At 40.7% G+C, this 17,045-nt stretch overlaps 1 protein-coding gene across 1 annotated transcript in view; it reads right to left on the bottom strand.

Annotated features, from left to right (window-relative positions):
* CD109 (CD109 molecule) overlaps positions 1–17,045 on the bottom strand; it is a 113,999-nt gene that overhangs the window by 91,502 nt on the left and 5,452 nt on the right. The window contains exons 3-4 of the mRNA XM_081828545.1: positions 9,792–9,820; positions 3,184–3,414 (exon numbers count right to left, since the gene is read on the bottom strand). Of these exons, the coding sequence (XP_081684671.1) occupies positions 3,184–3,414; positions 9,792–9,820 (260 nt within the window). The remainder of the gene's footprint in view (positions 1–3,183; positions 3,415–9,791; positions 9,821–17,045) is intronic.

Below are 17,045 nucleotides of genomic sequence, written 5' to 3'. Positions count from 1 at the left end.
TCAATATTTTAGCTACATCCTACAGCCGTTCTTTTTCTTTTACAACTTAGCAATCTGACAAGTTCACACCTTACGCTGCGTTCACCACAAGTATATCTACCATCTGTCCCGTTACATTGTTACATCTGTCCCGTTCCACCGTTATTGACAGTATCACTGAGGGTCTTTGACTGGGCCAGAGGGTCCTGAGAAGTCAGCCTCCTAGCCATCAGATGCACTTCTCCACCAGAGCCTGCAGGTGGTGCTGTACTAGGAAGTACAAATGGATTCACGTCAGGGGCTCTTTTGCTAAGTTCTACTTTTTTCTGGGAAGTTTTGCCAAGAAACCAACTATTTCACACTCAAAAATGGAGAAAACATCACAGTCTGGCCCAAATGACTGTTTTCAGATGAAGGAGGACAGCAGTGTGGGCATCAAAACTCCGATCTGGCTGCAAGTTACAGGGAAGGAGGAGGCTGGACCTGAGTTCATACCCCAGCCTCATTGCCTAGATGCACAGAGCAGAGGATGGCTTCCCGCCCAGTCACCTGTGCCCAAACACTCTGGGTTCCAGGTGGATTTCTAACAAGTGTAAACTCCCCTCCCTTGGCCAAGAGGGCCACATCTTGGCCAGGCCACTAGGACCAGAGATTTCTCTGAGTGCTTCTGAGAAAGTCAAATGTGGCAAGCTAAGTTCAAAATTGGAGAGAAGAGCCCAAGAGTACAAATTGAAGGTTTCAAAGGCAGATCCTAAAGCAGCATAGAGAAGCAAAATAATAAAAATGCACAGACCAGCACAGTTCTAAATGCTTTACTTAAATTATCTCACCTAATCCTCAAAAAAACTCCTGTAAGGAATTTGTCCAGCATCTGCAGGGTTATTTCTGGATTAATGCCTAAAGCAGGCAATTTATCCAGTGCTGACTTTTATTACCACAGGTAGAACGAGGCCGACTGGATAGAAACAGCCAGAAACAGGAAGATGCTGATTTGAAAGATGGTATGAATGCAATCCATAAAACCCTGCTTAGAGAACTACTTGAATTTAGAAATGCTATTCAGTGGGGTGCCTGGGTGGCTCAGTCTGTTAAGTGTCTGCCTTCGGCTCAGGTCATGATCTCAGGGTCCTGGGATCGAGCCCCATGTAGGGCTCTCTGCTCAGTGGGGAGCCTGCTTCTCCCTCTCCCTCTGCCTCTACCTGCTGCTCCACCTGTTTGTGCTCTCTTTCAAATAAATAAATAAAATGAAATAAAATCGCTAAAAAAAAAAAAGAAATGCTATTCACTATGTCAACCTCCTTTATAGACATTCCAATACATAGCAAAAGCGGAAATTCACAGAGCTGCAATTCTTGGAAATTCAAGAAATATGCATTGAGCACCATGCTGACCAATGTTGTATTTATTACAAACACAAATTGGTTTGAAGTTCGCTTGATTTTTGTTTGCTTTTTAGTTTAATTTATAACAACAAAGAAGTTAAAAAGAATAAGAAGATACTGAACTAAAAAAGCCTGAACTTGACTTCCATTCCATGGTATTCATCAGAATCCTTGGGGTAACCAAGAGGGTTCCCAGGACCAGTGACTTTCGGTTGTAATACCAAGAGAGTCCCAGGAAAACTGGGATGGGTTGTCACCACCCTATTTCTATGTAGTGATCAAATGTCTCATATTCTCCTTAGCATCAATGTAGAAAAGCAGGTCCAGCTGGATCTCAATTGTCTTCAACTTGGTTCTCACAGGAAAGCATTCAGTCTAACTATGCTGCCTCCAGATCCTCAGTGTTGTTGGAGCTGAGGCCAAATGACTCCCTGCCGAAGGAGAGTCCCATAAACAGAAGAGCTAATGTTCAGTGAGCATGTACTATGTGGCAGGCATAATTCTACGTGCTTTCCTTGGATTATCTCACAGAAACCTTTGTGAGACATTATTATTATTACGCATTTTATTTTTTTTACTTTTTTAAGATTTTATTTATTTCTTTGACAGAGAGAGACAGCGAGAGAGGGAACACAAGCAGGAGGAGTGGGAGAGGGAGACGCAGGCTTCCCACTGAGCAGGGAGCCCGATGCGGGGCTCAATCCCAGGACCCCGGTATCATGACCTGAGCCGAAGGCAGACGCTTAATGACTGAGCCACTGAGGTGCCCATTTTAGAAATATTTTTTTAGAAATTTTAGAAATTATTATTTTATGCATTTTATTATGCATTTTAGAAATAAACTAGGGCTCAGAGAGATGAATTTTCTCCAGGTCACACAACTAGCATTTACTCTCCTTAGGGCAGATGGTGATCCTTTTATAAGTCAAATCACGTTATGCCTGTCCTCATAATTCACCAGTGAATTCCCATTCCACTCAGAGTAAAATCCAAGGTCCATATGATGATCAAGAAGACCCTGTATGACCCCTCCTCCAACCCACCTGTATCTTACCTCATCTCCTAATATTTGTCCCCTCACTCCCCGGGACACTATCAGCCTCTTTTTCTCCAGTGCACCTAACAAGTTCCCACCTCAGAACTTTACACAGCTGTTCCCTGTATATGGGCTCACTCCTTAAATTCCTTTAGGTCTCTGTTCAAATAGGACTAGCCTAACAATCCTAGGGAAAATAGCAAACATAAACACTTTCTTACACACACACACACAATTCCTTTATATATATATATATATATATATATATTTTTTTTTTTTTTTTTTTTTTTTTAAGTAGTCTCCTTGCCCAGAGCAGAGCCCAGTGAAGGGCTGGAACTCACAACCATGAGATCAAGACCCAAGCTGAGATCAGAAGTTGGATGCTCAACCGACTGAGCCACCCAGGCCCCAGGCGCCCCCCTTCATACACATATTTATGTGTTTATTTAGTGTCTGTCTCCACACTATTCACTGAAATATACGCTTGATGTGAGCAGGGGATTTAATCTGTTCTGTTCACTGCCCCGTCCCAGGGCTCTGAACACAGAAGTTCAATAAATCTTGAACAGATGAATTAATCAAAGAAGCAAGGACTGGAGCCCAAGCTGGCCAACTCCAGAGCCTAAGCTCTGAGCCCATTGCTCTACCATCTCCCCTCCAAGAGAGGGCGCTCTCATGTTGGGAGGGAAGGTTACCCATGGTGAATTCTAAAGTAACATGAGCAAGACTTCAAAGAGAGCTTTAGTAAGATGACTTGAACTTACTTTATTTCTGTCTGGCACTTACCTTAATTAGAATGTTTAAAGAAGTTTTATAAGGTTTAAAATCTGAGAAGAGTGTAACAATACGAAACTTCACTTCCTGCTTTGGCTTGTATAGAGACTTGTCTGTTTGAATGAAGACAGTCATTCTCTTGGTCTCAAATGATAAGCGCGTACTATTAGAGAATAAAATCTCATCCTGGGCCCGTCCAGTTACATGCAGCTCATAAATCCCATCTGCACTGTTCAGAGGTAGCTGGAGAAAATAAAGAGATCAAACAAATGACATTCTCATTTTACCTCAAAAGTGTTTTTAATTATAAGTCAGACTAGAACATTTAAATCCGTAGTACTATTAAAAGTAATTGCCATGTTGAAAAACTCGCCCCTCCTAGGCACCAACATTAAATAATTTGTTTTCCCTCCTAACATCCTGTAGTTTTCTCTCCAGCTAAATTGCAGGGTTCTTGGAATGGAGGGCTCAGCAGCAGTCACCTTGTCCTTTCCTATTCCAAGTGCAAGTTCTTCCTCGCGGTTGCTGTGGGTCGGAATATCTAGTATCTCTCAACATTTTTTCCATGTCTCCCTAGTTGAGGCAGTCAACTGATGAAAAGCACATTTGTGCAAGACTCATCTCTGGAGCTCTTTCCTACCGCGCATGCGCTTCCTGCACCCTGCACAGCACAGGTCATGGTCCCGGGAAGGATGGGGGCACGGCTGCTCTCCTGAGGTGCTTACTAACAGAATTCCGACCTTCCAGCAGGAACAGACCCGAAGCCGAACTCAGCAGTTTACACGACTGTGTCATTTCACCTGACGACAATCCTTCAGGCGGGTGCTCTTACTAACACCGTTTTATAAATAAGGAAACTGGGGCTTGGACGAGTTTGGGAAGTCGCTCCAGGTCACGAGCAGAGATGCAAACCCACGATGAGCTATGCTACTCTAACAAAAGCCTCCGTGCGGTGGCTTTGAAACATGTCTGACCATTCTCCGACTCTCTGCCCTTCCAAAGGTAGAGCCACCTTCTGCTGACTTAGGGACTTGCTTCTCAAGAAGAGAATGAAGCTGTGTCATAGAAAGGGTAGCTTCTGCCTGCTTCTCTCTTTCTCTCTGGGATTCTTCTCTGTGGGGGAATCCAACTGCCATGATGAGAACACTCAAGAAGCCTGTGGAGAGGCCCACAAAGGGAGAAACTGAGGCCTCCTGCCAACACCCAGCACCAGCTTGATAGCCATGTGAATGAGCTACCTTACAGAGGAACCCCAGCCCTGGTAAAGCCTGCAGGTGACTGCAAGTCTGACATCTTGACTGTAGCCTTGCAATATCCCAAATCAGAACAGCCCAAGTTTGCAGTTCCCATATTCCTGACCCACAGAAATTGTGAGAAGCAAGAGAAGTTTATTACTGTTCTATGCCAAAGCTTTGGGATGATCGGTCACACAATAGACGACTAGCATACCTGACTTTCAGTTGGTTTTCACCTTAATAAACCTGCAGTTCTAAAACTAAATTCTGACTCATTTTTGCAAATAAGTTTTGTCCACAGAAAGATCTTCCAGTCATAGCAGCTACCTGAAAGCTAGCAAGATGGATAAGAACACAAAGGAAATGTAATAAAGCACCAATAAAATGGTCAGCAAAAAATATTTAGGGAGGGCACCTGGGTGGCTCAGGCATTAAGCGTCTGCCTTGGGCTCAGGTTATGATCCCAGGATCCTGGGATCGAGCCCCGCATTGGGCTCCCTGCTCCGCGGGAAGCCTGCTTCTCCCTCTCCCACACCCCTTGCTTGTGTCCCCTCTCTCACTGTGTGTCTCTCTCTGTCAAATAAATAAATAAAATAAAATATATATATATTTAGGGAGATAAGTACTGATGTCCACAATTTGCTTGGAGATACATTTAAAAAATAAGATGAATTAATGGATGGAGAAACAGATAGATGGATAGACATGTGACAGAGCAAATATGGTAAAATGTTAATGGGAGATTCTGAGTGGTGGGTATAGAAGTGTTCACTGAGAAACTCCTTCAAGTTTTTGTATATTTGCAAATTTCTTAATAAAAAGTTAGAAAAAACAATCAGTAGCATCACATTCAAATAACTTCCAGTGTCGATTTCTGCTTTTCTTCAATAAACATTTATTGAGCACCTTCTAGCTCCAGGTTGTTCTAAGTCCTTGGGAAAAAACATGAACCAAAGATGTGTGCCCTAGTAGGGCTGGGAGTCTAGCCTTGGAACCTGCATTCTTATATTCATTTTCTCAAATGATACCTCGGCTCTCAGATTCTTTTAAATAGATATTTTAATGCTAAAAGCAGGACACTATCTATGCCAGCATATCATATACTGGCATATGGCAAAGATTCATAAATACTTCGTGTTTAAAATATGATATTTGATAGGATTGCTTTTCATGGTTTGGATATAGTTTGATCATTTTTAGGCTCCAGAACAGAGAGTAGATTGAAGATTTATGGCCAATTAAAGATGCAGAGGCCCAAAACTAAAGAGGCCCATTAATCACAAGAACGCCAAGGAGTTAAAGGAGATGTAACACAAAATGTGTCCAAAAACATTCTCTCCATGCCCTACTCCATCCTCCTTCAGGGAGCCGGCACTGCCTCACGAGGAGAGAGCTATCTTTCTGCTCCGTTCAGCTACCCCAAGTAATTTGCTTTCTCAACTGCCCCATTAGAAACCTTGCCTCCCCCTCCTGCATATGTAAGATTTACATAATTCAAGATGCTCAAAGCCTCAGTGTTAATCCCAGGGCTGGAAAGTCAGAGATGACAAGTGAACTTGGCGTATCTGTAGACCAGGGGTGACTCTAGAAGCCACGGGGCATCACTATATGCCTTGGGGTGTCCCCGCAGACTCCGCATGGTAGTACAGCTCCTGAGCCGTAGTAGATACCTTAGCCTTCCACTGTTAACAGTAGAGGGGCAGAATGAGGAGACTGAAGAAAACACCGTGGATTGTAAGCAATCTCTATGGAAGTTTCTCTCTGTACCAGACCTAGGATGGGTTGTAACCTGCTCCCCACAACGGAGAGGACCCCAGAAGTAAAAGCTCCTGAATCTCTGCTGATCAATTGCCTTCTGCCTTCTTGGGGTCACAATTACTGAAAGAGTTCCCAGGATTGGTAATAAAGAGGTTCCCTCATCAAAGATTTCCAGATCTCTAACACAGAACCAGTTATTTACCCACAGAGATTTGGGATTCCTGTATGTTGAGCCGAGAGCAGATGGCTGGAGAAGGGGACAATTCCCACAGATGACACTATCTAGCAGAAGCCCAAGAGTCAGGGAGTGTGAAACATCACCGGGCTTTGATCAGCAAAGTATCGACCAGCATCTGAGTTGGGCATGCTCAGGGCATAAGATTCTCATTATGCAAAGTTTATTCTGTGTATTCATGTGTATACATAAATGCAAATTTTCTGAGGAAATGTTTGCTCTTTGCCCAGGGTATCGAAGGAAGGTATGCTCAAAAAGGTCCTTGCGGGGAGGGTAGGGCTCAGTCAGTGGAGCATGTGACTCTCGATCTCGGGGTTGTGAGTTCGAGCCTCACATTGGGCAGAGTTTACTTTAAAATAAAAATAAATAAAAATTTTAAAAAGATCCTTCGTAGGCAAGGAACTAATCTGGGTTGACTAAAACCATTTTGCCTTCTCTAAAAGATCAGTTGTCAAGGAAACTGAGACAACACAACAGCATTTATCCTACTCTATTTCATTAATAATGCTAGTTACTAAGAGTAGTGGAGATTTCAAAAACTTTTAAAATACAGTTGAGGAATTTAAGATGAGAGTCTCTATTAAAAATATTTTTTTAAATATTAATTAGGCATAAAATAAACTTTAAAAACATTTCTAACTTTAAAAGCCACTCCCGCATTTTAAGTTGGACTTATTTACAGAGAGAATGAAAGAAATTTCTCCTAGCATATTTTGTGCAAAAAATAATCTTTGTATTAAGCATCAATTGTTTTTTTATTTACTTCTTATTAAAAGCTGCTTGTAGTGTACCAAAGTAGAAACAATAGGCTAATCAGATATTAAAAACACATTTGTTTCAATACAGTAAAACATTCATATTTTACAGCAAAAATTCATGAGAACCTTAAAAAACAATTTAAAATATTACATTTACAAACACCAGAATACAAGGGCACACGCCAAAAGCTGGGTCTATTTTAACTGAAAACTCATAACAATACAGAACTTTATTTTTGCCAAGCATGATCACATTTTCCCAGATACTTTATGACTAAGCCTTTAAATTTCTGTTTTACTAGAAAAGGGATATAGTCCTAAATATAATCTCTAGTAAAGCTCTCAAGAGGTAAGTGCTATATCTACAACAATAGAAATGGCATTAATATTAAAGACAAATACAGGATGCTGGAGTTCTTATTTCACATAAGTAAGACTTAAAAGAATCATAGCAGCCAAATTCCAGCTTAATGATAGTTTAGACGAGTACAGTTTATAATAAACTGACATTACTGGAACAAGCCCAGGTGCCCTCGTCCCGCCTGATGCCCTCTCTGCTCAGCCTTTCTACACTTCCAGCCCGTGCACCTGCAGGCTTCTCTGATGAAACCAGACAGTTGTATTTTAAACTGTGGTTCCTGGGGGTGCCTGGGTGTCTCAGTCGGGTAAGTGTCTGCCTTGGCTCAGGTCATAATCTCAGGGTCCTGGGATGGAGCCCCACGCCTGGCTCCCTGCTCAGCAAGAAGTGTGCCTCTCCCTCTGCTCCTCCCCACCCTCGTGCTCTCTCGCTCTCTCTCAAATAAATTAATTATTTTTAAAAAATAAAAAAACTGTGGTTCATGGACTTAAATCCCACCCCTTTCTGCTGTAGGACAATTGTATTACACAGGATTTATTTTAATCTTCTCATTGGAATATTCCTTCAACAGCACATGACCAACATCTAATGTTTAAGCGTACATGAATGCAATGCAATGTTTTATTATCACTGAGATTGGGTTCCCCCCCTTTCCACCTGCTTTGCCTCTTTTTCCCTACTTTCTATTTAACAGTAGAAAAGCAGTTATATTTCTTAGTAAGAAAGGCACAAACATAATAGGTAAGAAACAATAGCTATGGGATATAAGTAATTTTTATAAACTGCTGTTTGGGAGCACTGTATTCTCTAGGAACGACCCACCCCCACCCCCTGGAAAAAGGAATGTGGTTTCTGAATACGTTTCATAAATAACCTTCAATAAGTAATGGAGGAAATGGGGAACCCTGGCTCATCAGGTAATGCTGATCCTACATTAAGTATGTAAAGTGTCAGGGCTAAAGTTGTTCAAAAGAAAACCACAGGCCCAAGGTGGACTAGTTCGCTCCCAGAAGAGGAAACCAAGACTTAATTGCAGTTTCAACCTCTCCAGGAGTTTACTTTTAGGCCAATCAATCTGGAACTTTCTGATAAGCACCAATGAGGTTATCTGTCACATGGACCCTCTCCATCCCCACCCCACCGCCAAAGGAAGATGAGGTAATCTGCAGGATAAGACCCCATGCCCTTCCCCCTAAGGGAAGGTGACCTTGCCTGGAACAATTCTTTCTTTTCTTTTGCTAATAACTTCCTTGCCCCACCCTCCTTCCAACAAAAATCTTCCACATTGTACAACTAGAGCTCCCCTCTACTTGCTAGATGGGATCCTGTCCGACTGCTTAATAAAGCCAATTAGATCTTCAAATTTACTAGGCTGAGTTTTGTTTTTTTTAACAAAGTCATCAGTCATCTATTCTCAGAAAAGTATACCAAATGGCATCTCTTGTTGTATGCCGTGGTCACTGTTCTCTATTGTATATTCAAAGTGTGAAGCTCCAAAACAAAACACAGTAATAAAAGTACAAACTTGCAAATCAAAGCTATGACAAGTAGGATCAGTTCACAAACAGCATGTAATCATCAGGTTTTATGACTTTCTCAACAAAATAATAACCCCTTTCCACTTCTATAGCAAATTTTACAGCTCTTTCACATCTTACTTCACCTCCGGGGTATCCCCTGTGAAACAGAGGCAGTTTCTTTATCCCCTTTTCCAGGGCTGGGACAAGGGTGAGGTGGGTGAGGCCCTGGCCTCAGGTGCAAAACTCAAGGAGGAGACAAAAAAATTCAGTAATCAAGATAAATAATATTTTAATATTTTAAATAGAAGTAATGCAAAAAATTAAATTATGAATCCAAAAAAAAAAAAAAGTTTAAACAAAGACACGATCAGTATCACCAATGCCTCAGCCTTCAATATGGCTCAGTGGGGCACTCCACTCTTCCGGGTCGGAGAAACTGAAGGACAGAGTGTTCATTACACCCTCTAAACTCTAAGGTTCTTTAAGGCAGATGCAGGTGGTCTGTGGCAACAGTCCAGGCCAGTTTCCCTCAGTGAAGTTCCCTATTTTACAAGAGGAAAATCTCTGCTATGACTTTGAAGAGGCTGATAACCAATCTCCCTGAAGTAACAGTATTCTTAATCTAAAGATGGAACTGAACTCAAGCCAAACTCACAAGGAATGCAAACTGATATAAAGGCCAACAAAATGTTAAATTGTTTCACTGATCAATGCAATGTATATTTCTGAAACCAAATTTTTTAAATGGATACTTACTGATGGAAGAATAAGTGTCTTGAAAGAACCTAAAAGCAAAACAGGGAAGAAAATAGAGTCATAATTTGAATATGATGATATAATACACAACTCTGAAGACTCTCCTAATACTCTTTCAGATGTGGAAGGAATCATAAGCTTACAGAATCACAAACTTATTTGGTCAAAACAAAACAATTTTATTAAAGCCCAGAACACCTGAGAGATTACTACACAACCTCGTGCCAAAGAATTAAGGAAAGCTGAGCCAGACTTGAAAAGCCATCAGTGGGTGAATCCCCCCTCAAAAAACCAGTTTAAGTTCTGCTGCTCTTTTCCATTATCATTTTTGTTGTCACTGTTGCTGCTTTAAGGTTCTACACATTGGAGGGACACTTCAATCTGTGTTGAGAAAGAAGCTAAGGGGACACCTGGGTGGCTCAGACGGTTAAGCGTCTGCCTTCAGCTCAGGTCATGATCCCAGGGTCCTGGGATTGAGTACCGCATCGGGCTCCCCGCTCTGCGGGGAGCCTGCTTCTCCCTCTGCCTCTCTCTCTCTCTCTCATGAATAAATAAATAAAATCTTTAAAAAAAAAAAAAAAGAAAGAAAGAAGCTGAGGTTTATTTCTTATGTTCTCAGACCCTCATGATAAAGGAAGAAAAGGAAGGCTTAGTCACATCAGGGGTGAGCTGGGACTCCTAACTGACTCACTGGTATTCGAGTCATGCAGACTTCTTTTCATGTACAGTTTCTAAACATAGGACTGCTAACTTAACTCATGCCAATTTCTCATCCAATCTAATCACTTCAAGGGAAAAAATATTTCAAGTTAAAAATTAAAATAAAAAAATAAAATAAAATAAAAATAAAAGTACTTATCCAAAGTTCCCATTTAAGTGACATGAATTCAGAGGTGAGGAGGGACCCTCACAGTTCCTTCATTTAAGAAATACTTGCGAATATTTAAGAAGTATTTACCACAATGAGCAAGACAGACATGGTCCTCGACCTCCTGGAAGCCACATGTGTCTATCCTATAGGAACAGACCGACACCAGAGCAGAGCACAATACAGAGCAGGGGGTAAGCAAGTGGCCTCTGGAATTAGACTCCACCAGTTCTATACTCAATCAACCATGTACTAGCCCCATCCTTGAAAAAGTTACTTGATTATCTGGGTTCGATTTTTTCATCCGTAAAATGAGCATGTTAATAATAGTACCAATCTCATAAGGTGGTCGTGAAGAATAAGTATGTTGATACCTAGAAAGTGTACGTACAGAGCAGTGTCTGGCACGTAGGAAACACTTGATAAATGTAAATCATTGTAGCGCCAGAAAACTTGGAAGAGATACCCGCTGGGGATGTCTTGGATTGGATGACCCTCTACAGCAGGGTCTTCCAATTTTTATAATGGAGCACTCAGTCAATCAGAACACATCACCAATGTCACATTAGATAATAAAGTCATATACATGCACTTTTCTCAACCAAAATATTAAATATTAGAAAACCTTGGGGCTCCTGGGTGGCTCAGTCATTGAGCGTCTGCCTTCAGCTCAGGTCGTGATCCCAGAGTCCTGGGATCGAGCCCCGCATTGGGCTCCCTGCTCAGCGGGGAGCCTGCTTCTCCCTCTCCCACTCCCCCTGCTTGTGTTCCCTCTCTTGCTCTCTCTGTCAAATAAATAAATAAAATCTTTAAAAAAAAAAAACTTAATTTCTTAGGTTTGCTCAAGAAAATAATAGAAATAAAAGCTAGTACGTTTTCTGCCTACACCCTTACAAATGGTCTTGCACAATACCCAATGTGTGCGCACCCACCTGAAGACCACTGCCCCAGTGGGCCTCAGTGAAATACAAATATGTTTTCAGCAGCAGATAAGCAATTCATCAAAATCTCTTATCACCTAGCACAGATCAGTTTATCCAATAACTGTCACCATAGGAAGCAAAGAGGAGGACTCTTAAATAATAGGACATTGGACAAAAAGTGTCTTGAAAAGGTGAAGAAAGAGAAACACCTGAACAAAAACAGTGCAACATGGAAGGGCTGCAATAAGAATAGGGCAGAGCCCACCTCACAGGGATCAGGAGAAGGCTCCTAGAGAAAACGATGCCAGAAGTCTAGGATTATAGAATAAGGAAAAATTAGCCAGATGAAAAAGTAAGGGAAGAGTTTCTACGCAGAGCAGCAGGAAATGCAAAAGAGTGGAGCTCAGCATGGTCTACAGAAGCAAAGAGCGGGCAGGAAGAGGACTGTAGAGATGAGGCTGGACCAGATCCTGAAAGGTCTTTTACACAGAATGAGTCCTGGCCAGGATCATCCCAGGTTATGCTGCTATCCCAGCATCCTGATGTAGCATTTGTCCTGAATCTTTTTGGTTTAGTAAAATATTGATATGAGATGGGTTTAATTTGCACAAGATTTAACTTTGAAATATTGTAATCATGCTTTGGTAATATCTTAACTTGTGGGAAGAAACTGCTCCTCATTAAGTTCTTCTTTTTAATGGGGTGGGCATATTCTATACTGAACTGAAGTGAAATTTGAGAAGCCCTATGATATTGCAGCAACAAAACTTGGTGAAACTTTCAAAAGAACCATAAATACAGACAATTTACTTGACAAATTCTGTGTTGTAAAAATATTTGTTGAAGGGAGTCATAGTACTCTCCAGGCAAAAAGACAAACCCTGTAAAATATCTGGACTGAAACATTTAAATAGCTCAGTATGGGGGAGTAGATGAAAGAATTGAAAATATCCTCCATAGAGCAGCTCTATGATCTTAACACGTACCTCAACATATGTGAAGAGAGTGTGTTCTCAATTAAAAATATACCAACAATGAATATATGGAATTTAAAAAAACAATACCATTTACATTAGCATCCTCCCTCCCAAAAAAATACTTAGGTATAAATCTAATGAAATGTGTACAAGATCTATATGAAGAAACTACAAAACTCTGATAAATGAAATCAAGGAAGGATTAAATAAATGAAGAGATAATCAATGTTCATGGATAGAAAGACTCAATATTGTCAAGACATCAGTTCTTCCCAACTTGATCAATGCAATCCTAATAAAAATCCCAGAAAGTTATTTTATGAACATCAACAAACTGATTCTAAAGTTTATATGGAGAGGCAAAAGACCCAGAATAACCATCACAATACTGAAGGAGAACAAAGCTGGAAGACCAGTGCTACCAACTCCAAGACTTACTGCAAAGCTACAGTAATCAAGGCAATGTGGTACTGGCAAAAGAATAGACAAACTGATCAATGGAACAGAAGAGAGAGCCCAGAAATGGACCCTTACTAATATGGTCGAATGATAAAGCAATGCAATGGAACAAAGATAGTCTCTTCAACAAATAATGCGGGAACAATGGACATCCACATGCAAAAAAGTGAATCTAGACACAGACCTCACCCCCTTCAGAAACACTGACTCAAAATGGATCATAGACTTAAATATAAAATGCAAAACTATAAAACTCCTAGAATATAACATAGGAGAAAACCTAGATGACCTTGGTCTTTTTAAGATACAATCCATTAAAGAAATAATTCAGGGGCACCTAGGTGGCTCAGTCAGTTAAGCATCTGCCTTCAGCTCAGGACCTGGGATTAAGTCCCATGTCAGGCTCCCTGCTCAGTGGAGGGGGGGGTGGGGGTGTCCTGCTTCTTCCTTCCCCCCCCCCCACTCATGCTCTCTCTCTCTCTCAAATAAATAAATAAAATCTTTTAAAAAAAGAATTCATAGCTGGACTTCATCAAAATTAAACTTCTGCTATGCAAAAAACAATGTCAAGAGAATGAGAAGAAAAGCCACAAATTGGGAAAAAATATTTGCAAAAGACACATCTGATAGAGGACTATAGTCCAAAATCTACAAAGAACTCTTAAAACTCAACAACAAGAAAATAACTGACTAAAAAATGGGCCAAAGTCATTAACAAACAACTCGGCAAAGAAGATACACAGATGGCAAATAAGCATAATAAAAGATGCTCCACATCATAGGGAAATGCAGATTAAACAATAAGATACCAAGACACTGGTATCAGCCACTGACAACATCAAATGCTGGCCAGGATGTGGAGCAATAAGAACTCTCACATACTGCTGGTATGCAATGCAAAATGGTACAGCCACTTGGGAAGACAGTTTAGCAATTTCTTAAAAAACTAAACATGATAACAATAAAAAATTTAAAAAAAAAAACTAAACATGATCTTACCATACAATCCAGCAATTACACTTCTTGGTACTTACTCAAAAGAGCTGAAAATTTATGACCACACAAAAATCTGCACGCAGATATTTACAGCAGCTTTATTCATAATTGCCAAAGCTTGGAAGCAACCAAGTTTCCTTCAGTCAGTGAATGAATAAATAAACTGTGATACATCTAGACAATGGAATATTATTCAGCTCTAATGAGAAGAAATGCGCTATCAAGCCATGAAAAGACATACAGAGGAACCTTAAATGTATATTGTGAAGTGAAAGAAGCCAGTCTGAAAAGGCTACATACTGCATGATTCCAAATAAATGACATTCTGGAAAAAAAAGCGAAACTATGGATACGATAAAAAGATCAGGTTGCTGCGAGGTGGCATGGTGAGATGAATGGGCAGAGAACAGAGGGTTTTCAGGGTAGTGAAAATACTTTGTACGGTATTATAATAATGGTTATATGTCGTTATACATTTGCCAAAACCCATGGAATATACAATACCAAGAGTGAACCCTAGTGAAAACGATGGACCTTGGTTGATCATGATGTGTTCATTCTTGCTAAAAAGAAAAAAGGTACCATTCTGGTTAGTGATGTTGATAACAGGGGAGGCTGGACATGTATGAGGACAGGGATAATATGGGCAATTTGCAAAAAAAAAAAAAAAAAGCCTTTATTTGAATGTTCAAATCGTCTGATCATTCCATTATATATGTTTATAATATATTTATATACATAATATATATGATATAATATACATATTTATATATTATGTTATATATAAATAATATAAATAAAAGATTATGCTGCTCTATAATTAAACAGATGACTAAATGAGGGAGAAGAAAAAGTTCTTCTTTACCATAGAATTCCAACTAGTAAATATAGAAGGAATCAGGGAATTAGGAAATTTCACAACTATCATGGTAATAACTGATTCAAGCAATAATCATTAATCTTGTGTGTACAAGCTGGGTGAGTGAGACTTGTGAGAAATAATGAACTATTGTTGTTTTAAACCGCTAGGTTTGGGGGTGGTTCACCCACAGAAATGGATAACTAGAACACTTTTTTTTTTTTTAAAGATTTTATTTATTTATTAGAGAGAGAGAGAGCACATGAGAGGGGGGAGGGTCAGAAGGAGAAGCAGACTCCCTGCTGAGCAGGGAGCCCGATGTGGGACTCGATCCCGGGACTCCAGGAGCATGACCTGAGCTGAAGGCAGCCACTCAACCAACTGAGCCACCCAGGCGCCCTAGAACACTCTTGAAATAAACAGATTAACTAGCAAACCTCTAAAGGTGCACAGTGCAGCACAATAACCTCTAGCCACAGCGGCTGTTGAAATGAGCAACTTGGGGCGCCTGGGTGGCTCAGTCGTTAAGCATCTGCCTTCGGCTCAGGTCATGATCCCAGGGTCCTGGGATCGAGCCCTGATCGGGCTCCCTGCTCAGAGGGAAGCTTGCTTCTCCCTCTCCCACTCCCCCTGCTTGTGCTCCCTCTCTCGCTGTCTCTCACTCTGTCAAATAAATAAATAAAATCTTTAAAAAAAAAAAAAAGAGAAATGAGCAACTGAAATGTGCTACAAATGCAAAATACACCCCATATTTCTAAGACTTAAAAAAGCAAAAAGAATGTGAACTATCTCAGCAATAATTTTATAGTGAGTACATGTTGAACTGGTAATATTCACTTATTAAATTTATTAAATTTATTTATTAAATAAAGTATATTATTAAAATTAATTTTATCCAGATTTTCCTTACCTTTTTTGAAAGATTTTATTTTTAAGTAATCTCTACACCCAACATGGGGCTTAAACCCACAACCCCAAGATCAAGAGTCACATGATCCACTGACTGAGCCAGCCAGGCACCCCCGTTTTTTTTCTCAAAGATTTTATTTATTTATGCCAGACAGAGAGAGAGAGAGAGAGAGCACTCAAGCAAGCGTGGGGCGGGGGTGGGGGGAGGTCTGCACAGGGAGAGGGACAAGCCGACTCCATGCTGAGCACAGAGCCCATCGTGTGGCTCAATCTCAGGACCCTGAGATCATACTGACCTGAGCCAAAACCAAGAATCGATGCTTAACCAACTGAGTCACCCAGGTGCCCCTATTTTTTACTTTTTTATTTTGGTTACTGGAAAATGTCCTATTACATATGTGGACATATGTGGTAGAACCATACTTCCATTGGATAATGTTAGTCTAGAGGCTGGAAGACTCACATTTCTGCTTAGAAGCAATAAAACAATCAACTAGATCTGACTACCTACAATTTTTAAATTTGGTGAATAAAATAATAATAGATACTATTTATAGTGTTATAAAAGCATTACATATATTAACTGATCTAATCCACATACAATCCTATTAAGTACTACTTTCCTTATTTTACAAGTGAGAACCCTGAGTCACAGAGACATTAAGTGACCTGCCCAAGGTCACACACAGAAAAGAAGTAACAGTAACAGAGCCAAGATTCTAACCCAGGCAGCCCGGCTCTTGGGTCTGAGCTGTAAACAGCCACTCCACGCTGCCTCTCAGCACAAGAACAGCAGCTGTACCTCTGCATGTTTCCCCTACATACCCTTGCTTATTGCCTAAGTTCCCCAGCCTAGAGAGCCTCTTTGTGCATGTTATCACCACTCCGTCACAGAGGTTCACAACCTCTATTATCTCAGGACTCCTCTCCTCAGCTCTATGCTAGTCATCAGAGAACCTAGGGATTCTTCTTTATCCATGTTTCTCCCAACCTTCAGAGTTCTGCTATAAGCGCTGCAATAGCAGAACTAATTTTAAAACAATTCGCCTTATACAAAAACTTCTGAAGGGCGCCTGGGTGGCTCAGTTGGTTAAGCGACTGCCTTCGGCTCAGGTCATGATCCCGGAGTCCCGGGATCGAGTCCCGCGTCGGGCTCCCTGCTCGGCAGGGAGTCTGCTTCTCCCTCTGACCCTCCTCCCTCTCATGCTCTCTGTCTCTCATTCTCTCTCTCTCAAATAAATAAATAAAATCTTTAAAAAAAAA

Source organism: Leptonychotes weddellii, chromosome 8 (assembly GCF_054177405.1).
Source record: "Leptonychotes weddellii isolate Sample4059 chromosome 8, ASM5417740v2, whole genome shotgun sequence".
Classification (NCBI taxonomy): domain Eukaryota; kingdom Metazoa; phylum Chordata; class Mammalia; order Carnivora; family Phocidae; genus Leptonychotes; species Leptonychotes weddellii.
This window is presented reverse-complemented; position numbering and strand designations above follow the sequence as displayed.